The sequence below is a fragment of the Episyrphus balteatus genome, chromosome 3, assembly GCF_945859705.1.
Source record: "Episyrphus balteatus chromosome 3, idEpiBalt1.1, whole genome shotgun sequence".
Taxonomy (NCBI): domain Eukaryota; kingdom Metazoa; phylum Arthropoda; class Insecta; order Diptera; family Syrphidae; genus Episyrphus; species Episyrphus balteatus.
Genome location: NC_079136.1, coordinates 119887590 through 119915381, shown reverse-complemented (window position 1 = coordinate 119915381; position 27792 = coordinate 119887590). Strand labels below are relative to the sequence as shown.

Sequence of the window (27792 nt, the reverse complement as noted above, 5' to 3'; positions counted from 1 at the left end):
ACCGAGGTTAGATAGACAGAAAAGAGTCAAAGAGAGAGAAAGGAAAGTGTTGTAAACCTTTATTTCGTTGCTATTGCAGATTTGTTTTTTTTTTTTTTTACAAAAACAAAAACAAACAAGGACACGCAAAAGGACGACATGGTTTAAATTTGATTTGATTTCTTTTGAAATTCAAAAAAAAAAAAAAAAAAAAATTACACCATGCTGCGTTGAGTTTTATATAAAAAAAAATTAGAAAAAAAAACTACGACAGAAAAAATTAAAGTAAACATTTTTAATTAGGTTGGAATGTGATCTTGTTTTTTTTTTATTCTCTCCTTCTTTCTTTTTTTTTATTTAATTAAGTTGCCATGGATACAAAAAAAAATGAAGACACAACAGGATAATGCACACAGAGTAGAGGACGAAGGAAAAAGGATATTCATTTCTTTTAGCTAATTGAATGTTTTAAGGCGTGTCTCTTCTTATTCTGCGTTTTTCTTAGTAAAAGTGCATAGAAAACCGTCATCAAAGTGAGGAGTTGGTGGGTTTTTGATTCACTTTCATGCGAGATAATTTGTGTTAATTAGTGGAGTTTATATCTAGTTGTCTCGGTCAGTTATTTTCTGGATTAAATTAAAAAGGTTACCATGGCAAATGTCAAGTTGTGGGTTAGTGGTTTTTTTTTTTGGCCCCCTAAATTGTCCTACATTTTCATACAACTATGTGTCTTTTTGAGAAATCCTTAGGAAGATTTAAATCAAACTCTTTTATTTGTGGAAGTTTGTGAATAAGAGTACAACCAAGTAAGTTTAAATTTTAAAAATTCATTCATCAGAACTTCAAGTCCCAAAAGAAAAAATTAAATAAAGTCCCAACTTGTTTTGAACTTTTTTAGAAAAATGAAATAAGACCCCAATTTTTCTTTTTCACTATTAATTTATTTTTGGTAATGAAATATCACCCCAAACCAACAGAACCATCTTTATGGACGGAACTTTTAAAATTGTTCCTCAAGGATGTTTCAAACTGTTGTTGTGTTTTTTTTTCGGTTATTCTGTTACTTATTAATGCTTTTTTCAATGATCCCTGATGGTTTACGGCACGATCTTTACATTGAAAGTAACAGAATAGCTGAAAAAATCGCTCGATTCTTCAGCCATTCTGTTACTTTCTAATTCTTTCCAATGTAAACATCGTACCGCTAACCATCAGGGAGTAACAGAATAGCTGCAAGAAAAAGCGCGATTTCTTGTAGCTATTCTGTTACTCCCTGATGGTTTACACGGTCTTAACATGGAAAGGCATTAGTTTGCAGCACGATCATAACATTGAAAAGCATTATTAAATAACAGAATAGCTGAAAAAATCGCGCGATTTTACGGTTCTGGCCAATTGTGGGTCCTTGATAAGCGGAATTTTTCAACAGTTTTTTTTGAAAGATAATTTAGTATAGCATTTTTAAGTAAATTATGAAAAGTGAAATAAAGCCCCAAATTGTTTTTAAAATAAAATGAAAGTAAGCCCCAAAATAAGTGTTGGGGTCTAATTTCATGGGGGCCTTATTTCGTAATGAAATTATGCCCCGAAAACAAAACGAAACAAGGCCCCAAAAAATGAAATAATACCCCAAAATTTGAGAAATTTCGTTGTTGTTGTTTTTTGTGTATTTTTTTGGGGCCTCATTTCATTTTTTTATTGGGGCCTTATTTCCTGTCGCCTAATTTCGCGGAGCCTGGTCTTACAGCGCAAAAAAAATTATGAGCCCTACGGTTTTAAGTTGATAAACGGCTGAGGACAACTTAATTTTGCATTATTGTGCATTATTTGTTCAAAAAGTTCTTTTTTGTGTTGGTTTTGTGTTCAAATGTGTTTTAGGCTGGATTTTCAGAGTATCTTAATCGAACCAGCTAAGTGTGCCCAAGTTTAATTGCTTCTTCTCTTATGTAAGAGCTAGTCAAAGAACTTCCCTGTATATTGTAGTTATATCGTTTGACTTTTTACGTAATAGAATTTCGTGGGTCCGAAAACCAACCTTGCTGCTAACCAACTTGAACCAAACTAGTCTAATTCGTTTATCCACCCAAAATTTTAATTTGTCCACTCTTCAAAAAAAATATTACAGCAATTTTTTGTATTTCTAGAAAGTCTGAAAAATGTATAATTGTCTAAAACGTTCCAATTTTGAGGTAGACGTATAAAACCAATTGCAATCGTTTGTCCACCTGTAGTTCTTTATACATGCCAAAAATCATAGTTTGTCCAATCCCCGTTTAGGAGATATTAAAATAAAAAAAATTTAAAATTTCAAACCGCAATTTGTACACCTCGAGGAATGTATAAAAACCAAAAAATTGCGTTTGTCCACTTTACGTTTAAAAAATATTCAAGAAACAAAATTTGCACTGAAAAATTCAAATCCCAAAAAGGTTACCATGGGCTTTGAAAATTTTTCAGTGCAAATTTGTTTTTTTTTTTGACAAATGATGAGCTACAGAAATTTGAATTTTTGAAAAAAAAAATGAAAGTTTTTTGAATTTCAGGGAAGTTTGAATTTTTCAGTGCAAATTTAGTTATTTTGTAATTCGTATAGAATTATAGTTTTGAATTTTTCATCTTTTCTTTCTTTTTTCTTTGAAACGTGTGTCGGTTATTAAAAATATTCTAATCTCTATGATATAAAATTGTCGCTGTTGACGTATTGTTTTTGTTTTTATTAAAATTGAGATTTAATGAGCTGCACATTAAGTAGAAAAAATATTTCAAACTGGGTAAGGACTTGACTTTTCGTCAAGAAATGGCCGTACAAATGATTTTTGACGCCATAAAGCAGCAACAGGCGAGGAGAAATTTGAAGAGAAAAAGACGTCTTGGCTGACAGATTTTTAAATTTTCATTTTTACTCCTTATTTGGTAAAAATAATATTTTACCAAATATTAGACTATAAAATTTAAAAAAATATATTAAAAATAGAATTTTTGCACTATTTGGACAAATTTCAAAACGTCGAAAGTCCTTATCGAATTTGAAAAATTTTTTTTTTTCTACTTAATATTTTAGCTCATAAAAGGTTGCCTTGAGCTATTAAATCCAAAAATAAGATGTTAGGGTGGTAAGTTTTTTGTTTTCTAAAAATATCATTTTAAAAAAATCGAAAAAATATAACTTTTTTTTCATTCCATCACTTTTTTTTATATGACAACCTACAATAAATTTTATACCATCTGAAAGCTTATTGTTTCAGCTCAAAATATTTATATCGACCATGTCTATACAAAATCTACAAAAAGAGCTAGAATTTTTTTACCCAATTAGTTTTCATAAAAAAAGCAAAACAATTAATCTCTTTTCTCTTCTAACGCCATTAAATCCATTTTTTTAAAAGACAGCCTATAATTAATAAATTTTATATCATTATTATTCCACCTTTTATATGACGATTCAATCATATTTCTACCATGCCTACAAAAAAAGTAAAAAAATTTTTAAAGCCAACCATGTCGAAATTTCAAACTGAGAGGCAACAAATCTTCACAGGTGTTTTGAGGTATTTTTCAAGTTTTTCAATTAAAGATTATATAATTTGTAGAGCACGTACCGTTATGTGTGATATATTATATGAAAGGTAATATTACCAGCATGCGTATTAAAGTTGAATAAATTTGTTATGTGATCTAGATCAAAAGATATAACGTGTTTAGAAAAAGAACATCTTTTCACCGTTATCTCAGAATTTTGAATATGAAATTAATTGAAATTTTGCACAATCATAATTTATTTAATTACCTATCATTCATCTATCTATTAAAATAAAAAAGTTATGATCAGTTGATTTTTTGTGTCGCTTTTTCGTTTCATCTTGTTTCAAATCACTACGATACTAAAAAATTTTTCACTTCAAAAACGGTTTTTCGACCCACACTATAACCAGCACTTCCATATGGTTAATAATTTTGGATAATGTACCTATAGAAAGAATGAGGATACATTAGCGGCAGTAAAAATGCTTCTTTTAGGTTATTCTTTTTTTTTTTTTTTTGATATAATATTCGCGTATATTCATTTCCTTACGTGGCCCAAGAGCCAAGACGCTAAAAGTATGGTAGAGCTGTTAAATTCCAATCACCATCAATTGTTACATAATTACTTAAAATAAGTACATTAATCATTACGTTTTCCCATGACATTACATAACCACAAAAGTCCTTGTTTTTCCCAAAACAAACAATAATATCAAAGTTTTCTGACCTTCTACAAAAAAAAAGCTTCCTTCCCATCAATCAATTAGAAAACAAACTTAAATTCCCCCATGGACCTACCTTAATACCTAACCTATACTCATTTTTTGTCAGAATTAACTATATAACTTCTATATCTAATCTAAACTTGAAATTCAAAGCAACTTTAATCTCAAAGCTTATAAAATACTATTAATCCCTCTCTACAACTCATATAAGCCACAAGAACAAAAACTATACTGGCACCATGGGAAAAGCTTATTTATATGAGAAAAACAAAAAAGCCAAACGTCGAAAACACATAATTTTCATAATTTCGTTCACCCATGTGGGTTTGGGTATTGGCTTCTCACTTAACTAATATTTTTTTGGCTTTTCTCCTATCCACAACTATTCAACTATATCAGCAGCTCCACAAAATGAATGTTATATATACCCTTGCGTGACCAGACACTAAGGCTAGACATATGTCTCCCTCAGAAGTTAAAAAAAGCCCCTCCCAAAAAACTCGCCTCATTACCCTAGGTTTTTTTTTTTTGGATTTTATTTCGTTTATGTTTTTTTTTTGGTTCGGTTCTTTTTTGGTGGAACTAACGGTACTTGGGTGAGTTTCCGGATGATTCTAAGTGGCGATAAAAAAAAAGACCGAAAATAACGGAACCCAACACACTTATTATACTTTAAGTTATTTTCTTTTTTTGTTTTATGGAGAGAAATTTGGTGAATTTTGTTGGAATGATGGAAAAAAAAAATATGCCTGGGTGAATGAGAAAAGCCGCGCTACTATCGTCGCCGCCGGCCGGTCGACAACATTTACCCAACTCAACCATCACACACTCATTCATTCTGTTGTGCTGGTATACCTATACCCGACGAACCGGGTAATAAATCCTTGTTGTTTTTATGTAAGTTTTGCAGAAGCCGGACGACATTGTTTTTCTTTATTGCTTTTCGACGCCATGGCACCGAAAAACTGTGTTTATTTTCACCAAACCCTCACTTTTTTCCACCATCCCCCATCACAGACCCGCTTAGTCTCTCGAAGGCAGAAAAGTTGCAACTTGAAACTGTTTTGGTGGTGTTTTAAGTTGTAAATTGCAAAATCAGTTTCAGGCCCCGTGCGTCGGTCGCTAGAGAGTGTTTAGCATAATGTCAGTTTTAAAGCCCACCCCAAAAAACTCTCTCCACAACTTTCAAAGCTACATTTATTATATTTACTCGAGTTGCAACTTCTCTTTGCGCTTATGTAAGCCTTTTTGCTTCTTCTTTTAGTCGACATCGTCATCGTCGTTGGTCGTTTGGAGTTCGCTCGAATGCAAAAGTTTTCTTCCACATTTTTTGCCGCATTAGCGTTCATTCTCTTTCCTTTCTTTTTTGCTGTTTCTTTCCTAAGAAGAGAACACATAAAATAAAAAAGAACAACAGCAACAAAAAAAAATTATTATAAAGCTTTTTGGTGGTTTTGATTGTCTTTTTGGTTTTGGTTGGTTGTCTCTTCTTCAAAAGCAGTTATGTGTGCTTCCACCAACTCTAATAATGCGGTAAAGAAATGTACACAAACAAAAAACAAAAAATAGGAAAAAAAGGATGAGATTTAAGGGAAGGGGGGAAACAATGTTAGAAAAGTATTGATTGAAGTTTGACAGAAGAAGGATGGGAATCAGAAAATTGTTTTTCCTGTTTTTTTTTTTTTTTATATTGATTACATCAGAGGACCAAGACTTTTGAAAAAAAAATAAAAAGAAAAGTTTTGAAATTTTTTTTTTAGTTTTATTCCAAAGCCTCTCCTGTTACAGGATGAACTTTTGTAAAAAAGTTTTGTTTTCCTTTCTTTTTTTTTTATTTTTTTCGATTTTTTAGGTAAACAGATTGATGTTGAAAAGGAAGGAAGAAATTCATCTAATTTTCGGTTGTTTATTGAATCAATATCATTTTGTTTTTTTTTTTTTTTTTCTGTAACATTTTTTTGTTTACATTGATAATGGTAAATTGAAAGTAAACAATCAAAAGAATGTTGAAATGTTGATAATGATGATGAAGATGCCATACTATATAGTTGATTTGGAAAGGAAAACTTGAAAAGTTGCACATCATTTTGAAAGGTCTTTTCATACTCAATTTAAAAGTGAGAAGTAAAGATTTATGCGAGTGGTGGGTGTCGAAATATTTAAAAACAAAATTGTATATTTTATTTTGTTTTGTAAAGTAGAGATATCTTTAAATTAAAATGGAATAAAATTCTTATTTTAGTACTTTTCAACTTGATTTTAATTATTTTTTTTTTTTTATTAGTTTTGTTGATTGTAAGTTATTTATTATTTTAAATTGATTTTTCATGCAAATTGTTTGATTCTTTGCAAATGATTTTGTATAAGCTTTAAATGCTTTTTCGTCATCAATAACCATTTTGACTTAAATTAAAATTCCTTCGGCTGCGGTTTTGACATAACTGTTGACAAATAATAGATTAACTTTCCACAATTGCGTGTTGAGTGTGTGCATGATATTCTTTCGTTGTAAACGATCACACATCGGGATATATTTAGCCCAGAAAAGTTTAGAGCATAAATAAATAAATAAAACTTAGAGGGTCACTGTGGTGTATGCGCAACCTTTTTTTTTAAATAAACAAACAAACTGCATCTAAATTTAAACTTTTTCAACAAAAATATTATTTTTCTACAATTTGAGTTCTTAATTTGTGAGACTTAAGTTTTCATCTTTCATAGTTAAAAATGCTCCAATTTGCTGGTTGTTGTTTGGAGAGTATCTCCTTTAAAATAATTTTCAGATCATAGTTGATCTTTTCCAACTTGACTTCGAAATTAATTGTGCTTACTTAAACAAAAAATTTAAAAATAGCATAATAAGTCGGTCTCAAAGTGCGGTTTACTATTTTGGCACTTGAACTCATTTAATATAAACTATTGTACTTAAATCAAAGATTGAACATCTTTTTGACATAAATTTTGACCAAATTTTTAGCTTACATACAGTTTCGAAAAAGAAGATTCTATTAACGATTATATTCTGTCCGCCTTTTTTTGAATACAAAAAAGTTGAAAGCTTTTTCATATTTATCATACCAATATGCTTTAGTGTACTAAATTTCATGACCTTTCGTCAAGAAATGGTCGTGCAAATGATTTTTAACGCCAAAAAGCACCAAAGGCACCACATTGAGGAGAGAAAAATGATAAATAGTCAAAGCGTTCTTGACCGAAACATTTTTAAATCTTCTTTTTTACTTTTTATTTGTAATAATAATTTACCAAATAGTTTATTAAAAAATGAAAAAAAATATTGTCAAACTAGGTATTTTGCCATATTTTGGCAAATTTCGAAACGCATGCGCGACCGGAAGTCCCTAACCAATTTGAACAATTTTTTGTTCTTCTTTATTTTTAGCTCATTGGAGAGGCTTCTAAAGCAATTATATTAAAAATTTAAAATGTTAAAGCAGTCAATTTTTTTTTTTTTTGTAAAAATACCACTTTTTAAAACTTTCAGATATGAACCGTTATGATTATTTTTAAAACCCCTCTTAGTCATTAATTCTGCATTTCTTAGCTATTAAAAATGGACGGAGAAGGAGCACTAGTTTAATTTTTTTAAACTAACTTTTTACATACAAAAATAGATCGATACTAAATTTAAAACTCGTTTTCTGAAAAACCAGTTTTTTGAATAATGACAGTGTTCAAGTTAGGTTCCTCTTGCTTGCCTGAGATGTTCTTGGGCATAAGCGCCAGTTAAAAGATAATTTGGAAGAGACGTCATAAAAATATCATTAAAAAAAATGCATTTGAAACAAAACAAAAATTGCATTAATAAAAAAATAGTTATTGCAACTGAAAATTATTTGCATTAAAAAAAATTTTTGCTTAAGCTATAAAATATTCAATGCAACTTTGCATTAGAAAAAAGGTTATTGCAAATGAAAAAAAAAAAAATTGCATTGAAAATAAAATTTTTGTTGCAAGAAAAAATATTTTGCATTACAAAAAATGTTAATTCAACTCAAAATGAATTTCTTACAAATTTAGTTATTTGACTATACCTACATTACCTTCAATAACCTTTAGCTAATTAAATTGTAATACAACTTTTTTTAATGTAAACTTTTTTTTTCCTATACCTACAATATTTTTAGTGCAATTTTTTTTTATTTGCAATAAATACTTTATTTTTTGCTTAATGCAAAGCAAATGCTTTGAAAAAAAAAAGATATTTTACAAACCTAGATCTAATTAGCTGAGAAATTTCAGAGTTAATTTTTAAGAGCAAAACTAACTAATAAACGGGGACCAATATTTAAAGCTTATATTGTCTTTTAATGCATCTAAAATTGCTAAATTCATCAAGAAAATTTTTGTTAGTTCATGAATTTTACGTCTAGAGGGCACCATATTCAATTTAATGTGACGTCACTTTGTCTTTAATCAACAGACAAGGAAGATACTTCATACGAAATCACACTTGTCAAATTATGATAGTTAGTTTAAAAGATTAGAAGGAACAGATAAATACCTAAAAAAAAATATACCTACTGATGCATTTTTGCTTAGTGGTAATATGGTATGACAGGGATTTTTTTGATGAAGTTGGCCAAAGGAACTAACCAAAAATTCTACCTTAAGTTTTTCTTCTTCGGCAAACTCGAAAAATTCTTTCAATAGATTGCTTTTATGAAAAAATTTTCTAATGGATACCTTATTCTGATTCAAATTAAATTTCGTTTTCGTTAACATCAAATCATGGTGTTAATTATTATTATTAGTCTTCTTAACAAAAAAAAAAAACAAAAATCAGTTTTCTTGACTTTTCTTTTTTTGTCTTCTTCTTCTTCTTCAAACCAAAGCTATTTATTTTAATTTAATCAATCTCCATTAAGCAAATATATACGAAAAAGTAATTAACGCCCAAACCAGCTAATAATAGTCTTAATGGTTTTATCTGTTACACAAAATTAAGTATCAACGTCAAACAATAAACTTCAAAAAAAAAACACTAAGAAAAACAACAACAACAACAAAATATACTAATATTTACACACAAACAGCATGTTTCGTATTCGTATATAAATAATCTCCTATAAAACCTTTGAAATATCCAACCCCTAATGATTAAGAAAGCTTTCTAGCTGCTGCTGTTGTGTCTCACTTCTCGATGCCATAAACCCTCTTTTATCCTCGAAGGTATATAAATGACGCCCTAATAATTTATTTATGTCAATTTTATATTCATTTGTTTCCTTTTTTTTTGTATGGGTGTACCTGATGGTTTGGCTCATTAGATTGGTGATTAATCGAATTGAATTTTGTAGTGCGTATAACGACCCCCTCTCTTTTTCACTTTGTATGTGACAAAAACCCTTAATCCAAATTCAGTCAGCAGTATAGTTTTTCCTGCATTGCTGCACACATTCCGTTATTTTTTTTTTGTTAAAATACCATTGAACTGAATTCATATATCTGCAGCGCAAAAAGGAAAAACAAAAAACCTTCGCACTTACCGTTCACTGTCGCCGCTTAAAGAGTGTATAGAACAAGGCAGGGCTTGAGAAAAGAAACATAACAAATCGATCTAACTGTATATCAAATTTCATATAGTTAAAAAACAAAGCTTTGAATAATCACTAAGGAGGATTGACTAAAAAAAAAAAAAAACAATGTTGAAAGGCCAGGTCTGTTAGGTATCATAGCAGGGACGAACAAACTAGAAACAAAAGCAAAAACAAAATCAACACGAGACTGTCTCGTGCAAATAAATTACACTTCTATTGTGAATGGACAATTAAAAGAACGACGGACGAGAGAAAACCCTGGACAAGACTAGTAACAGTATATAAGTACTCTAAGTTTTATGTGTGAACAACTAAGGGTTTGGACACATGGTTGGGGTCTTTGGTCTTTGCCGCAGTTTATGTAGAGAGAGTATTTATACAGGGTCATTTTGATTCGTTGAAGGTTTTTTCCCTTTGGACAGTTTTTGGTATTTATTTATTGACGTTGTACACTTACATAGCCATTTTGCATTTACCTACAATAAAACATCAATGAACTAGTGTTGGTTTTTTGTTGTTTGCATTTGATAGTTTAGTGGACACCTGAGAATATTTCCGGGAAAAAAGCCATTGTCCTACTGCTTTAAAGTATAAATGTATCATTCATTCTATCATACCCCAATGGGAACAACACTGAATGTGATTGACCCCTTTTTCTACGAATTTGAATTTTTGCCGGTGTGTTTTCCAATTCTAAACCCTCATTATGGCTATGGCAAAAAATGTTCTTGTTTTGTTATAAAATGAAAGCTTATGTCACTGACCAGTATCAAGTTAACAAATAATTAAGCCTTTCTTTTAGGGAAAATCAACAAAGGGGATTTGGAATATGTTACGTGGAATGTCAGGACCTGTAATAGGGAATTTGAAATTCTGAGAAAGCTTCTTTTCAATTTTGTTTTTCAAAGAATTTAATATGAATAGGTCACGAGTTCACAGCTAGTTTTAGACGAACTTGTAAATTCATAATTCTACCGGCAAAGCTTAAAGGAGGGTTATTATGTATGTTTAAGCGGTATATTGTTTGTATGTATATGGTATGGTCATCTGTTCAATCATAACTTCTAAACTTTTTATCATACTTTGACAAATAAAGTATCATTTGAAGCGTATTGGTCGTCCGCTATTAATATAGGCTGTACGATATTGCATTGCGTAGAAACTGTGAAAAAAAAATTTAGTTTTCAATTTTTTTTTTTTACTTAATTATTTTTATTTTATGTAAGAATAGCGGCCTTACTTCAAACAATTTAAAAAAAAAATGATACAGCACAGTTTTAAAGAATTTAATAGATACACGTAAAAACAAAATTTCAAGAAAATTAATCCTGAAACCTGTTTTAAAAAAATTGAAATTAGAGAAAAAAAAATCTGTTTTTTATTTCGATTCAAATTTTTATGTTAAATTTCCATAAAACGCTTCGATTTCGCAAAAATTGACTGACTCATTTGATAGACAGTGATAAACAGGACACAGATTTGTATGCAAATCCTTTTTTTTTTTGACGTGCTTGTAAGGCTGTAAATAAATCAGATAGTTTTTCAAATAATAAGATTTGATTTAATGTGTTATTCAATCGTTAGCGCATATTTTGTGATAAATGCATATTTTGGCATATTTTCATAATAAATGCATATTTAGAAAAAAAAAAAATAATTTCATGGACTTGAAACTGGATCAAACGCACCTTAAAAAATCTTTCTTCATCTGGAAAATATTACTACTTAGCAACAATTATCAACAATCGCAACAATTGCGATATATGAGATTAATTCATTAATAAATACTCCATTAAGTTCTTTTGAAGTGAAGAACCAATTTTCCATGTACAAAAGGTTTTGAGACCAATCGTCAGTTTTGAAAACTTCAGAAAAAATTTCATGATTCATGCTGAAAAAAAAACTAATTTACATTAAGGCCCAATTTATTCACACTGCATTGAATTTAAAGTCAGCATTAAAAATGTGAAATTTTGAAATTCTTATGCGATTTGACAGATTTTTTAATTTTTAATGGCTACTTTAAATATAATGAAAATTGAATAAATTGGGCCTAAGTTAATGCCTTTTATTCATTTTTAATTAGACCAGCCCGAACTTTATGTTTATTTTATTTACTGGTTGCTGTGAGAACTTTTGATTTATAAAAGACTGAATTATTTTTCATTTACTCTTTGAAAAATATTTTTTTTTTATATATTTTTGTATGGAAAGGTTGGATTTTCTTGTATAGGTACATTATGCCTAATTTTTTTATGAAAATATTTTTTTATCTATCTATTTTTTGTTAAGAAAAAAAAAAAAAAATGGCATTCGATCAACATTTGATTCATTATTAAAAATGGATTACAAAAAGTATTCATCAGCCCGAAATCTTAAAAGATTAAGTCCTTGTGAAATGCTTTAAATATCCACAATATTTAAATAAGAAGTATTCTCATAAAAAGCTGGCCATACGGCAAAAAATAGCAGTTTTCAGAATTAAATTTTGAAAAAATAACTTTTTTGTAAAATTACACTGGTTAACAAAATTAAACTTTTTTTTTTTTTTGTTGCCGAAACAAACATATACTTTTCTAAAGGTTTTCGGTGTGCTGAACTCGAATCTGAAGTCAAAAAAAATTAATCAGCTCCCGTTTTTGAAATATTACCGTTAGAAAATGCAGTACTTCGGACCTTATTCTTTTATATAAGGAACATTTTTTGAGCATATTTAGTAACGGTTTTCAGTACTATTTACCACCTTTTTAAATCTGTTTAAATCTTTAAAATATCTTTTTTACTGCCCGAGATATCCTAAGTTGTTTGGTATTTTTATAAATTTTATAACGTCATTATCTTCTTTATGATATATGAAGCCAAACCCACTGACCTTAGTTTAAGAAATCTAGGGCAATACAAAAGATATTGAAAAGATTTAAACAGGTATCGAAAGATGGAAAACAGTTCTTATAGAAACCGTTACTATATATGCTCAAACAATTTTCCTTATACAAAAGAATAAGGTCCGAAGAACTCAAAAAAAAACAACGTTTTTTTGCATTTTCTAACGGTAATATCTCAAAAACGGGAGCTGATTAGTTGTTTTTGACTTCGGATTCGAGTTCAGCACACCGAAAACCTTTAGAAAAGTATATGTTTGTTTCGGCAACAAAAAAAAAAAAGTTTAATTTTGTTAACCAGTGTAATTTTACAAAAAAGTTATTTTTTCAAAATTTAATTCTGAAAACTACCAATGAATTTTGTTCAAACTTTGTTTTTATGTGTCGATTAATGTTTCCTTTTGAATGGCATATACCAATGTTTTTTTTGAAAAATTTTTTAAAACTTTTATAAAAAATTGTATAGGTAGGTATAAAAAAATATATTTTTAAAAAATAGTTCTAACCATTTTCAATTTTTTTTTTTTTTTGTTTCTTAGAATTGTTTGCTATACAAGAAACCCCAGCACCGACCGTGGGTTCAAGGGTCGGCTTAACTGTAACCACCTGTGCAATAACATGGGACAATTTTTAACTAAATTAACTCCTGTGCCACGTTGTACTTCCTCTATTTTGGTGTTTCTGTCTTGTATTAATGTCTTGGGTATATCAACCAATTAGTTTCTAGCATTGCAATTTTTTTAGTCCGTAAGATTTTTCGTCGGATTATAATGTAAAAAAAATTATACATATACACAATTAAAAAAAAAAAATAACTTTTAAAAAATTACTACGCAGTTCCAAAGAATTTAATCGACATAGGTACTTCAAAACAAAATTTCAAGAATATTCAAAAAATTAATTTTTCGAAAGGAAAGTATTTTCTTGCAATTCAAAATGTTATGTCAAATTTCAATATTATAGATTTATAGCTAATACACTTCCGTACAAAAATATTAGTATAATCGGCAGACTCGTTTGCGAGAAAGTGAAAAAAATAAAAACTTTAACTTTAACTTAACATTTTAATATTGGTCATATCACAAATACTGTTAAAAAAAATCTATGGAATCACCTAAAACCTTCACATACACATACAGTGCGTTTTTCTATGCGTAATATTGTTTTAAAAATTTGTACTAAATTTCAAATAAAAATGTTCAAATGTACTTGAGTTACGCTGCGTGTTTTTTTTTTTTTTTAAGTTACAAAGGTATAGAAATTCACTGTAGAAATGCCGTTTTGTATACTGTTTTATTATGCAATTATGCCAAAAAATTTTGGCTACCTCTATTCATTTCAATTTTTGAAAATCCTGAAAATGCACTATTTTTTTTTTTTTTAATGTTTAAAATAAAATAGCTGAATCCAAATTTGGAGCTTCATATGTATATTTGTAATATTTAAACTTGACAAATTGCTCAAAAAAATTGTGTACTTTTTCTATAATTTAAATATGATTTGGTTTTACAAAAACATTAAATTAAGTAAATAGGTATACTAAAAAAAAAAACAAACACACCTTAAATGTAACAAAACGCTGCATTGCTTAAGTCATTCCTATCTTAAATGATAATAATACATTAATCATATAACTTAACATTCAATTGACAGGCTATTTGATTAAGTTCTAAAATGTTCGTCATTAAAGTGTTTTATGATCTCAAAATAAGTCATTTGCCAGACACAAAAATTACTTTCTATTCATATATTTATTGTTTTGCACAACTACAACTGTCATCATTGACTTCAACAAAAACAACAAAAAAAAAAAGATTTATTTCTGCGTCCATCATAAAATACTACAACCCAAAATTACTATCCCCTAATCGTTATATTATTCAACTTGCCATTATAATTCTCTCAACTTTTTTGGCAAAGCTTAACAATTTTTTTTTTTTGGCTCAATGCAGACTTTTCGATTTTCAATTTTAAAGAAAAATACACTCATCTTCTTTCTTTTTTTACTTTAACAAATTAAATTTATTGAAAATTAAATTAAATTGTATCCTTTCTTCTTTCTCTTTTCAGGTAAGTCCTTTTAAATCCAAGCACAATTTATGTTGAAAATATACAAAATTAAAATTCAATTACGTAAGTAGAAACTGTTTGTCTTAAAATCAATGGAAATAACTCTTCATCCCGAAAAGACCTCTTCTCTCTCACTCTTTTATATCTTTAAAACAATAATTTTAGTGCTCTTCGTGTTGTGATTTATTTGTAGTGTCATTTCCGTTCAAAAGTCATCATAAAGTATATAATCTTGTAATTACACTTAAAAATACACCAACACCTCACTTCTACCTCCTTCCTGTCAACCACTAAAAAATCCACCCACTTTTCTTCCTTTTCCGTCACTGTGAGAATATCTTTGTATATCTCTTCGTGTATTTCCGCGAAATTTCCACGATGAACGTTTGTAGTATCTCCGTTTTCACTACGTCTTCGTAACCCCGTGTTATACAAAGAGCAAAACTTTATAGGTCGATGAATCATTCGATAAACTACACTTTCCTTTCGTCCTTTTTTTCGTTGGAAATGAAAATGTTACTTATATTTTTTTCTTCTTCTTTTAGTTTGTTTTTTTTTTTTGTTGGTTTTTTGATTATGACGATGATTATTTGGTATATTCGTCCTTTTTTCGTTGTTGTTATTGTGTATAACGACGGTTGACTGCATCATCATGCGGTTGTCACGTAAAAACACATGTTCAACTAAATAAAACAACAAAAAAAAAATAACTACACAACACATCCTAGAAACGAAATCGTTGACAACCTCAAAAATTTCAAACAAAATACAACAACAACAATAACGAGATAGCTGAAGAAATAAAACAGCACGAACAAAAAAAAAAAAAAATCATTATAAAATTGAAAATCCATTTCGAGTGTCCTGCATTGTTTGTATCCTTTTTGGATTGAAAAGTGACGACGCTATAGCTCGACTGTGATACCTCTACCACTATTTTTGCTGCAATGCACAGCTTCATTCCGGCATTCTAGAGCTTCACAGTAGTCAGTCGGCCAAAGGACGAAGTCGAGTATACATTTCGTAGGACTAGAACTCAAATTTAATAACGTTCTACCTATCAAAAAACAAAAAAAACAGTTAGTTGTATATTTTATTCGATTGCGTTTTTGTGAAGTGAACAAACAAAAATAAAAAAGAAAATCATTGACAGACAGGATCCAGGCTCTCTTCTATAGAGTCTATCGATTTGCAAAGTTAACATAAAAATTCAAAAAAAAAAAAAATAAATAAATAAAGTCAAACGCAAACAAAATTTCACTCAATCAAAAAGTTTCGCTGTAGTTGGTTGCAAGGATATTCCAGCTGAGTTATCAAATTGTTTCTGATTTATTTTTTTTTTTTTTTGCAAATTTTAAATTTTGTGAAAAAAAAAAAAAACATTAAATACCGGCAGGAGTTCCAGGAAGCATATATTCAGCTTTAATATCATCATGGTGGCCATAACTGCATGTGAGAATAACAAAAAATAGTTAAATTTTAATTTGTTAAGCTTATTAGAGATTATATTAAGTTAACAAGTGAATATATCCTATATTATTCAAAGTGAATAGACCAACCAAATGATGTTAATTTTTTTTGTTATAATCTCTGGATTAAGCAAAATAACTAAAACTCTGGGAAAATTGTACAAATGTAGTTTATAAAATTTTAGATGAACTTAGATAGTTGTAGTGTATTGATTTTTCCCCGAAGAACATGAACATGTGAAATTTTTGCAGTGTGGAAAATTATATTTTAAACGAATATTTTTGTTCGGATTAGAATTTTTTTTTTCTCTGGAATGTGATTTTTTTTTTAATATAATAAATTTTAAGCTTATATTTTGAAAAGCTATACGATGTTATTATTGAATTAAAGTGTTTTATGGGATTTAGTTTTGCATTTAAATAAAATGAATAAATAGATTTGTATATTTTTTTTTTTTTGTGATATATTTGAGATTATTGACAGGTGTTATGAATTCCGGATCATTGGAATTTTATTTTTTTAAATAATATTTTAATGCGATTAATTTAAGTTTTTGTTTCTATATAAATTAATAATTAATTTTTTTTAAATTTATGTTTTGGTTGCATTTTCCTATGAATAAAATTACGCCAAAACCTATTTCAAAATCAAATGAAGTGAACAATTTGGGGTGGCATAAGTTTGCTCATATAGAATAAGTTTCAGCTCATAAAAATTAATTCAAGAAATTTTTTTTAAGATTGTTTTAAAAAAATATAAAATAAAAGTAAATTGAAATTAAAATTCCATTTGAAAAAAAAAATTCGTTGACATACATTTCTGACGACTATTTTTCGTCCTGGATAAAGTCATGCTTCGAATTTGTCCACGTGCTCCTTAAATTAGGTTGTATATATGTATGTACAATGTATGTAGGTACATGTTCGTATAAGGATTTGATTTTTAAAATTTTATTAGATATTGTATTTTATTCACAGGGTGTTTCGATAATATTTCCAAATCCATCATAAACCTTCGCGATTCGGTAATCGTTTAATAAATAAATCAATAGTTCCAAATTGAATACCGTACCATAGTTTTCTTTTAATTTTAAATCTTTGTATCTCCTTTTTTAGTTCAGTAATTTTTTTTTTTATGCGATACAGTGATTCAAATTAATCTAAAAGTTTAGCAAGACAAAATTCGAAATGAAGTTTTCTTATATATTTGATTGTACCTACTAACAAAAAACATTCATTCTGGCCAGATTGGACTATCCCCAATTCGATCAATGTGGTTTTAAAAAAACGAAAACGCACACCAAGAATAAGTAATAAGAATAAATATCGAACTTTCGACTAACGTAACAAAGAATTCAGTCTTATACTGCAGTATTTAACCCACGTAACATGTAAAATATTGAACGATTTTTGATGAATCATAATAAAGAAATTTTATATTAACGTATTAACAAAAAATGTTACACATACGCCGTAGTGACCATAAAATCATTCGATTTGTCACTTGAGTTGACCTCCTTAGTAAATATCCCCAGTCAATTTAAGCATTATATTATTTTAACTGTATACATTATGTATTAATATATCTCAAAAATGAAGCGAGTTATGCAAAAAATTTTAAATTTTGTTTAATCGCACAGTGTGTCGAGCCCATACAAAAGTTTATCATAAATACTTGCAGCTAAGTTTTTGGAGTTTTAATATCTTGTTTTGTGTTTTTACGGCAGGAATAGAAAAAAAAATTACAAATTAACAAATTAAACAACCTATTACTTTTTTTTTTTTAGTATAATTTATGAAATTAACATTTATTGACGAAGCCACTTGTGAGCAAAATTAATTTTTTTTTATATATAAACAAAAATATACTTTTCGTAAGGTTTTTGGTGTGCTGAACTCGAATCGGAAGTCAGAAAAATTCTATCATATCACGTTTCTTGAAATATTCCCGTTAGAAAATCTGAAATGTCGTTTTTTAACAGTTTTTGAGGTTATGTTCTTGAACGTGGTGATTTATTTTAAATAAATTTGTGACATTTTCTAAAAGACCTAAATGTTTTCTTTTAAAGCCCGTTTAAATCTATTTTTCTACCTTGAGAAATCTTAAGTTGAAGTCAACTTGTTTTGTTTATCTTCTCTATACAAAAAAATCGTATGTTTATTTGCGTTTCATAGCAAATATCGAATAGTTTTTTGTCAATCGCTTTCAAATTTTGAAATAACGTTTTATTTGCATTTTCGTAAATTCTTATATCGGCGAGGTTGGTTAAATACGCTATAATACACAGTAGAGCGTGGCCGGGTCAAGTAATTATATTAAAAATTTAGTATGCAGAAAAATATAATTTTTTTCTTGTTGAAAACAATATTTAAAATATTTTTAATTACATAAACAGCTTTTTGTTACTTGTGTATGGCTAAAAATTATTAAAAACAACGATTTTTTTCATTTTTGTGATCCCCTTGAAGATGTTTCTCAAAAAATGAATTATTTTGAGTACTTGACTCGTAGCACATAAATGTGAATATCTTTGGTAATCGCAAACAGAAGCAGACGAAATTTTGCCAATATTAAGTATAGGCCTAAGGCAAAATAATATAAAAAAATTATCGATATGATTTTATAAGTTTTTTTTTAAATTAAGTTTAAAAATTAAATTTTTTTTTTTTGGCCATTTATCAAAGAAATTTTAATAACTCATATAATAATTTTATAAATTTAATTTTTTTTTGTTATACGTTTTACAACAACACTCAAATAAACAAAATAACATTAAAAAATTTTTTCAAACAATTACCAAACGTGAAATATATGTACACTCTCAAAGATTCCCATAAATTCCTCAAAATATTTTCGATTTCCGAGGTACCTACTCATGTTTCGGAGCTTATTTTGAATACATAACCTGGGTTATTTTGTAAGATAAATATGTTTTCATATGAGTTGACTTGAACTTATATTCAATTATATTAAATCACTCCACTTAAAATAAAAATAATTTTAATATTTTTTTATTATTTTTGTTATTTTTTCTTCGTTAGGTACTTCTAAATTATATTTTAATAGCATATTAATAATATTAATTTTTAACAAAAAAAAAAAAAGTGATTTATCATAAGGGGACGACACACTGTGCATCGGTTTAAAACCCCCATTGTACGACTTTAGTGCAAAAACATATAAAATTACATTTTTATGAATCAAAAAATCTTCTTAAAATAACAAATGCAAAAGAACCGATTTAAAGAAAAATTTTAATATTTTTCGACAGCAAAATCTAGTGATTGATTCTTGTTAGCAGGACAAAACGAAAAGATTATCTAATGAAATTTTTCTCATATTTCGCTTCAATGTATTATTAAAATAATAACCGTATGTTTTCCTTACAAAGTGTTTGAGAATATTTTAATTTCATTTCGGTAACAATTTTGTTTTTAATAAATAGAAAATTATTTAATTAATATTAAACAAAAAAAAAAAATGATCTCGACTTTAGTACCTATATCGTATAAAATAAATCAAAGTGAGCTACGTTAGATATGTGGAATAAATTGTCATCAATTTATAGTGCTCTTAAAACTATTCTATTCTTTGGAAGTTTTCCAAAAAAAAAAAAAAAAAAAATCAGAAATAACCGAAAATTTTCTATAAACGTCATTTTAACCTCAAAGCTTTAGTAGCAGGTGATCACTACGACTTCAAGTTGAATCAATTTATCGGTGTGGTTAATACAAGATAGCTGATGAATATTGCCACTACCCGGGTACTCGGTTACCCGGGTCTTGAAAATCTCATAACAATCATCTATCTGTACCTACCTTGAATAAGAATATTTATGTAGTTTGTGTTATTTTTAGAAGAAAAAACATATAATAACACTGGTCGGCAAAGGATATAGAGCAAGAACCAAACACTATTTTTCGAAAGGAATTTTGTGTGCTGAGTCCCAATCTGAAGTCAAAATTTCACTGGCACGTCACGTTTTTGAAATAATTGAAAATTAATAGGTCAAAAACGCGTTTTTTTGGGTACATTTGACATCGAATTACATCACCGTTAATTTTTTTTTTTTGTAAAACTACTTATGCAATCTCAAAACGCCATATTAACACACCCTAAAGGTATTTATATTTTTTCAAAACTATTTTTTTTCTCAAAGATATGGAAAAAAAAAAATAAATGATAGATATCTCAAAATCTTGATTATTTTTTTCAAAGTAATGAATGGTTTTTTGAATCAAATTCCATCTTGCGTCTTCTGATTTGGACTTATAAAGAGCAACATATTACGGAAAATATATAAATAAACATTAAAAATTAGTTTTTGAAGCTTTATAGCGAAAATAGTGATGAGTATAGCTCAAAAACTAGACGATAGAAAAAATCTGTAAACAGTTTTGAATTCAGCACACTAAAGTCAATCAAAATCACCTTATAAAGTTCTTGCTCCCGACTTTTTTTAGTTTTTTGCCGACCAGTGTCATTAGAAATTAAGAAATGCCTTTGAAAACACCAGAGATGGTTGTAATTTTCCTGGGTCTTGATATCTTTTCAAATTGAACTTCCATTCCATAGTAATAAAAGTTATGTAAAAATGTTTTTTATTTTTTTGTACAAAGGTACGGGCAGATTTGATTTTGTTTGTATCTTTTAATTTAAGTCTGAAAAAAAATCACCTGCTCCCCCATATATCTCACGTAAAGCCTATCGACCCTGTTAACCACAAAAAAAAAAAAAACAACTTATTTTTGCCCTTATTACCCCAATAAACTTCTCTCCCCCTTTCTTCCTTTAACATTTCATTTTTATTCCAATATTCTATTTTATGTGAGGTAATAACATTCAGAATAAAAAAAAAAAAAAACAAACAAAAATTGCATCAAACTTTGTTTGGTTTTCAAATTGAAAGAAAAACAAAAAAAAAAAAAAAAGATGTAAACCAACAACACTTTCCCGGACTCCCCTACCCGCCGCCACACACTTCATCTCCTTAAAACCAAAATTTATGGGAAGAGCCCATGTGATATATATATATTATCATCAGCGCAGCAGGTCGATTCATTTGCTGAACAAATTGAAGACGTGATGCAAAAGGAAATGGACTCCATTCCCCTCCCCGTATAGAGAGATATAGATGTCTATGCCGGGTTTGAAGCCCCCCCCAAACAAACTATACCGACTTTTATGTGTATCTTTTGCAGCAGTGTGTTACTGATGGATGCTGTTACTGCTACTGTTGTTGTTGTTGTGCTCTTCCCTATTTTGTAAGCATTGGATAAATAATTCAATTTCATCTTTCAGTCCAATTACTCAAGCTAAAACACATGTTGCGCATATCTCCCCCCATAAAAATGTTGGGGGAGAGAACGTTTATAGTGTCTGGATGGCAAAGGGATGACTCTTTGAATAAGTCATAAGGTCCATTTTATATTTTTTTTTTTTTTTTTTTGCTCTTCTGTTCACCCTAATAAGACTAATAGCTTTAAAAATGAGTCTTTAAGTGGGGTAAAATTAATGAAGTTGATGATTTTTAAAGATTTTATTGAAGGATTGAAAAGTTTATCGTTCAAAATCTTATGCACTTAAAATATTTAGAGTTTCTCGAAAATGGTTAAAAAAAATCAAGAAAAAAGTGAGGATATTTAAGCTTCAGAATTTATCGACATGAACATGACATTAGCAAGTTTTTTGACCAAAAACCTCCTGACCACTAAATTATCCTCCCCAAAAAAAACTTCATAAAATAACTTTACTCTGATTACTTCCCCCTTTTGTATTGCATCAACTTCAAGGCTTATCCCTGCATTGTGTAACAAAATTACCTTATAACAAAAACACGAAGAGGGCAAAAACAAAAAAGCCTTAAAACTGAGAAAATCGATTGAGGGTAACGGCCTTCGGTACCGGTACAAGTCCACACATAATTTTCATCAGGAAACAAAATAAATTAAGTAAAAAAAAAAAAACAACAATTTTATACTAAAAGAGGACGAAGAATAAACTACAACTACACAAGGAAAGTCCTTAAGTGACCCTCTTCTTTCCTTTGCATACTGAACAGCAGAGAAGAGAGAGCACCCGAGTAAAAAAGGACTATAAAATAACTTGTCTGCAGTATAACTTGCTTCACAACGGCAGCAACCATAACAAAAACAACAACAAGAACGAAAAAAAATACTCTCAGAATGTCCATAAATGTTTCATGCTGCAGTACATATACATTCTGTCATCCCCAGAGTAGTATTTAGCAAAATAGAAATATGTATGATACATTCTTTTCCTTGCAAATAATAAGAACAACAACAACAACAAGACCGTTTTGGACATTCACTTCAGTGCCATTGCACATATTTATATTTTCTTTTTTTTTTTTGTATCTCTCTATCTACATTATATAGCTTAGCACTATTATAAGATAAGAAAAAAACAAAAAAAGATGGAAAAAAATCGATATTTTATGGGCTTTAAGGATAAATTTGCAAGTCTACAAGGACTATTTTCATGTAATTTATTTAAATTTTAATTGAGCTCTTTGGGGTTTTAAAATATATATTCTTTCAATATCGAAACAATTTTATATGTAGCTTATGTGTGTGTGTATATGTAAGAAAATTGTAAAGGAATTTATGAGAAACAATAATGTTACCTTGATTGAAAGCTTTATTTGTAAAAGGATAAAAGTAAAATTGAGTATATAAATTATCTCGGCAATTAAGTTTTATAAATGGAATTTGAAGCTTGAATAACTAACTTTTATGAAGGACGAAGAGTGTACTAGAGTACACAGTTACGGGTACATTGTTATGAAATTTAAGGATTTATACTAGAACCTGTAAATATCTTAAGTTGCAGGTGGCAGTTAGGACATACGAAGCACTAAGGGCTCTAGGAGAGAGAGAGTAAAATGCTTCATGAGAAATATTCACTACGACTTTTGCAGCACTGTAACTCAAACAATTGTAAAGAAAAATGTTTGTTTAAAAAAGTATGGAGTTTGGTTTTAACATCATAAGTCCATTTTTTTTTCGAAAATGAGTTAAGTATGCAGAACTACCTATTGTAAAAAAACAAAAAAGAGGTTGTCTGTAAAGCCGATTTACGGACCATGATTTTACGTGATAACGTCGTCAGAAAACAGGTTGTGTGCTTTCGTTTAAAATGAGTCAATTGAAGCGTTTACTTATTTCAAACAATTATAATTTACAAGAAAAAGCTAAAAAAAAAAATACCTTTTTTATTTTCTCATTATATTAATTTTTTTATTTTAAAAGCTTACAAAAATAATTATGCAATTTAAAAGCCAAGTATTTCTTCTTAAGAATAAAACCATTTTTAAAATTTTACAATGCCCAAAAAGTAAAAAAATAATTTATTGAAAACAATCATTTTCATCAAAAAAAGCAAAAAAAACATGAATTTTTATCTTCTCACGTCATTAATTCCATTTTTTTCCTTAATACCCTATAAAAAAATTTATACCATCTGAAAGCTTATTGTCTTAACTCAAAATATATATATCGATCAGGTCTATGAGACATCTACAAAAAGAGCTGGAGTTTTTTTTAACTCGATCAAATTTCATTAAAAAAAAGCAAAAAAACATTTATTTTTATGTTCTCAGGCTATACAAAATATATACCATGTGAAGGCTTATTATTTCATCTTTCATACGACTTATCAATCTCATTTCAAAGATGCCTACAAGAGAAGTTAGATCTCCACTATTGCGTTTTGAGGTTTTTCGCAAGTTCCTTGATTTAACATTGTGTAGCTTGTAGTTAGTCTACCGTTATATGTTATACACCAAATGAAAGGTAATTGTATCAGGATGCTCATAAAAGTTTAATAAAATTTCTATCTGCTCTTGGTCAAAAGTTATAACCTGTTGAATTCTAAAATTTTATTTAACCGTTATCTCAAAATTGTGTTTACGAAAATGATTGAAACTTCGCAAACATATAGTCGTAGTCATGGTCTATCATAACTCCATATACTTTATTCCTGTATCTATTAAAAAAAAAAAGATAAAAATAAAAAACGATGAAAATTGGTTTAAATCGGTCAAAAACCGTGTTTTTTAAAATCTTGTTTCTTCTGTTATTCAGTCAAAACTCACTAAACGATTCCAAGTTTTTGCACATGTACATGTCCTATAAGTTTGAGATTTTTTGAACGCTCCAAAAAAAAGCTAAAAATCAAAAATTACCCAAAAATACCCCTAAAAAACAAGGTGTTTTTCGAAAATTCATATTTCGAAACGCAGAGTGTTGGAAAAAAATCCGTATCAGACGCCTAATTTTTTTTCCCCCACATCATTCATCTGGCATCTTTAGAATTGTCAAAAAAAATTTCCTTTACCCAAAATCATCATTTTGTCATAGCCCCAACACGTGTACAACGTTTCAAAATTTTCTAGAATTTTTTCTTAAATGCAGTTATTCTTAAATTAATCTCATCTATCTATAGCAAAAAAATCAATTCTCTACGACTTCACGTTTAGGTTTTAGCCCAAATTTCATCTTTCTGTTTTACCCCTGTATATAGGGTAACTATTAAATGACGGAATTTTTAAAAATCCTTCATCTGAATTAAGCTTTAAGTTATTATCTTTCAAATAAACTATAGAAGATTTTTGTATCTCTAATAGTTTATTTTTTAATTTTGAATTTAAATTTTTTGCCGGACTGCGAAAGTGCGAGAGTGTAATGTTAGAAAATGGCGTCACTTTGTTGTGGTGGCTATTTTGTTTTCTCAAAAACTGCTCAATACGTGTACTGTAACACAGAAGATCCACATTTTTAAAACAAAAAAAAAAATATTTATTGGAACGTTATTAATTACTTTGTTTAGAAGTTAAAACCATTGTGTAAACCTTTTTTCGCAATTTGAAAACAAAAATTAATTAATTTTAAATAATTGATAAAATTAAATTTAAAAATATGCTTTTATGAATGCTATAATGCTATCTCATTGCAAATGCACTTCAGTTATAAATATTATACAGAAATAAGTTGTTTTCGAATATTAAAGTTCTGGTCATTCAATGTCACAAATCGAAAATTTTGTGGGTCCATGTGGCGTATACGTAACATTTTTGTACATAAACATTAAACGATTAATTTTACCAAATATTTTCTTATAATCATTTTTTTAAACATTATTAATAGAATGTAGTAGTTTGAGATTTAATATGAAAGATTTAAAAATCTTCTTCTCTCTTTTTTCAGTTCTGTTGATCGGTGAACACAACTCTTCCAATTATCTGCTTCACACTAGTGATTGTTCTATTTTTGAGGCCAATCGACAATTGCTGGTGTTTTTTGTAATTAGTTACATATATTTTGAAAGGTTTTAGGCCTACTGAGTCGTTGAGTTCTTTTTTTTTTTAGATGGTATTTTTAACATGTATTTAGGTTTTCTCGGATCTTTGTAGTTCTAATTCAATCAAACTTTGTTACTCCTTCTGTCTTACGACACCGTTAATTTACTCTCATACTTTTTGTAAATTGTCCAACATTGTGAACTGTTCTACTGCGGATGGGCTAGCTAAAATAAAACACACCTAAAGATAATTTTTAATGATATATACCAAGAAAAATGAAAATATTTTACAATAATCACAATTTGAATTTTTCACTAAATTAAAATGACTTATTTTATCATCGACAAGGAAACCTTTTATACGATTTTGCATATAAATAATACTGATTTCTAATTCACCAAGTGTTCAAGTTTATACCCCCAAAAATACAAACACAATATAACCAAACAAATCAACACTCTTGTGATGATGTAAACACAACACAACACCAACCGCCTAGAGCTTTTAAAATTGGTTATTTGAATCAAATATTGTATAATATCATTCCTTAACGTTCTCTGTTCCCTCGTCAAAATCTCCTTGAGATGGTCTTCTCTTTTATTTATGTATAAATCAAAGGGCATCATGACTTCTCACCACGTTGTTTACTTTATTCATAAAATTGTCTAAATAAATATTAGTTTTGAGTATCTTTTTCATTCAAAAATACAAAAAAAAAAATTTCAAAAAATAGCTTAGAGATACTGATTTTGCATTTTATATTGAAGTTAAACCAATTTTTTTTTTTTTTTTGTTTCGAAGGACAAATAGATAGAATTATGTAGGATATACCCAGAAAAAGAGCGAGAGGATTATTGAATTTGAGAAGGATACATTTCCCTATGGAAATGAAGATCTATAAAAAAGATACAAAAAATAGAAAAACAAAATCAGCTTTTAACAAAATTTATTCAGAGTGTATAATTTTCTGCCTTTTGTACGAAATCAACACAAAATAGGAATATATAAAAGGCAAAATCACAAAACAAAAGCCGACAAAAAAAAATAGAAAAAAAATAAACAATTGACAGGCGTTAAAATTTACACTCAATTCTCTGGGGGTCCATAGTGAGTATATATAAAAATAATCCACCCATCTTCCCCGCATTATAGACGACATTCCAGCCCCCTTCTTTTGTTGTGTGTAGTCAGTTTTATATCCTGTCTATCCTTACACAATGCAATGAAAATAACCAAAAAATGAGACTCTCATTTTGGCGTCATTCCGTCGTATAGTCGTGTCCTATGCAAAAAAAAAAAGGACATCCGTGCCATTTATTTTTGTTCTATTGTACAATTTTTTAATTCAATTTCTGTTCCAAATAAAAAAAACAAAACAAGTTCATGGGAAAGTACTGCCAAAAAGCTCTTTAGTCAACTTAGCGAAAGGATCTACTTTTGTTTTCCTAATTAAGTGAATTATAGTGCCTGTTAAGAAATGAGGGGATTATAAAAGGACAATGACATCCTTCGTTCGACGTCGCTGTCGTTGTCGCCGGCATTAACTAAACGATATCCTTCCTTTCAGACAAAAAAAAAAAAAAAAAAAACTTTAAACGTTTTTTTTTGCACTGCAAGTGCAAATACATACAACTTGGATGTGCTTTTAGCTTTCTGTATTTACTTAGCTGTGATGTCCTTTGTCCTCGATAGTTTAATGGAAAAGTTTTTAGACACTTATCACAGTAAAAAAAAAAGGTAAGAACAAAGTCCTTACCTGAAACTAATACCACTTGCTCCGAATGATATCCTTTTTTTTACTCTCTTTCGCTTTCCTCTATTTTCGGTTTCATATATAGAAAAACTGCAGTATCCGTTTTTTTTTTTCATTCGTTTCCAGATAAATTAAGTGGTAACCATTGCAAAAGGTTAATTGCGAAAGTTTTTCATTTGAGAATCATAAAAATGAAGACAGAAACAAAATATAGAAACGAAAGCAAACAAACAGGACGAGATGAATTCCAAATTGAAAACAAACTAGCTTCATCTTTTTTTTTGTTTTTGTCTCTTCTCAGAAAAAAGGATATTCTCATAGCTTAAATGAAGACAAAAAATGATTCATAATAATAATTACGGTATCTCGTTTTAATTTCAAGATTAATAGCAAACAAGCAAACAAACGAAAAGTAAAAAAAGACAAATTACCTAAACTTTTAGTCCTGATGGTAAACTCCTTTTGTGAGTGTTTTTTTTTTTTTTTTTTAAAGAACTTCCAACTTCCTCTA

The 27792-nt window shown here is 28.7% G+C and overlaps 1 protein-coding gene across 4 annotated transcripts in view; it reads left to right on the top strand.

Moving 5' to 3' along the window:
- The window catches only part of LOC129916571 (stathmin), a 217855-nt gene that overhangs the window by 150994 nt on the left and 39069 nt on the right, over positions 1-27792 (top strand). The window contains exon 1 of one of the 4 annotated variants that reach the window (XM_055996588.1): positions 16069-16188. The exons of the other annotated variants lie outside the window; for them this stretch is intronic. Coding sequence (XP_055852563.1) covers positions 16170-16188 — 19 coding nt within the window. The 5' untranslated portion in view covers positions 16069-16169. Of the gene's footprint in view, positions 1-16068; positions 16189-27792 lie in introns of those variants that run through there. 4 annotated transcript variants of the gene reach the window in all.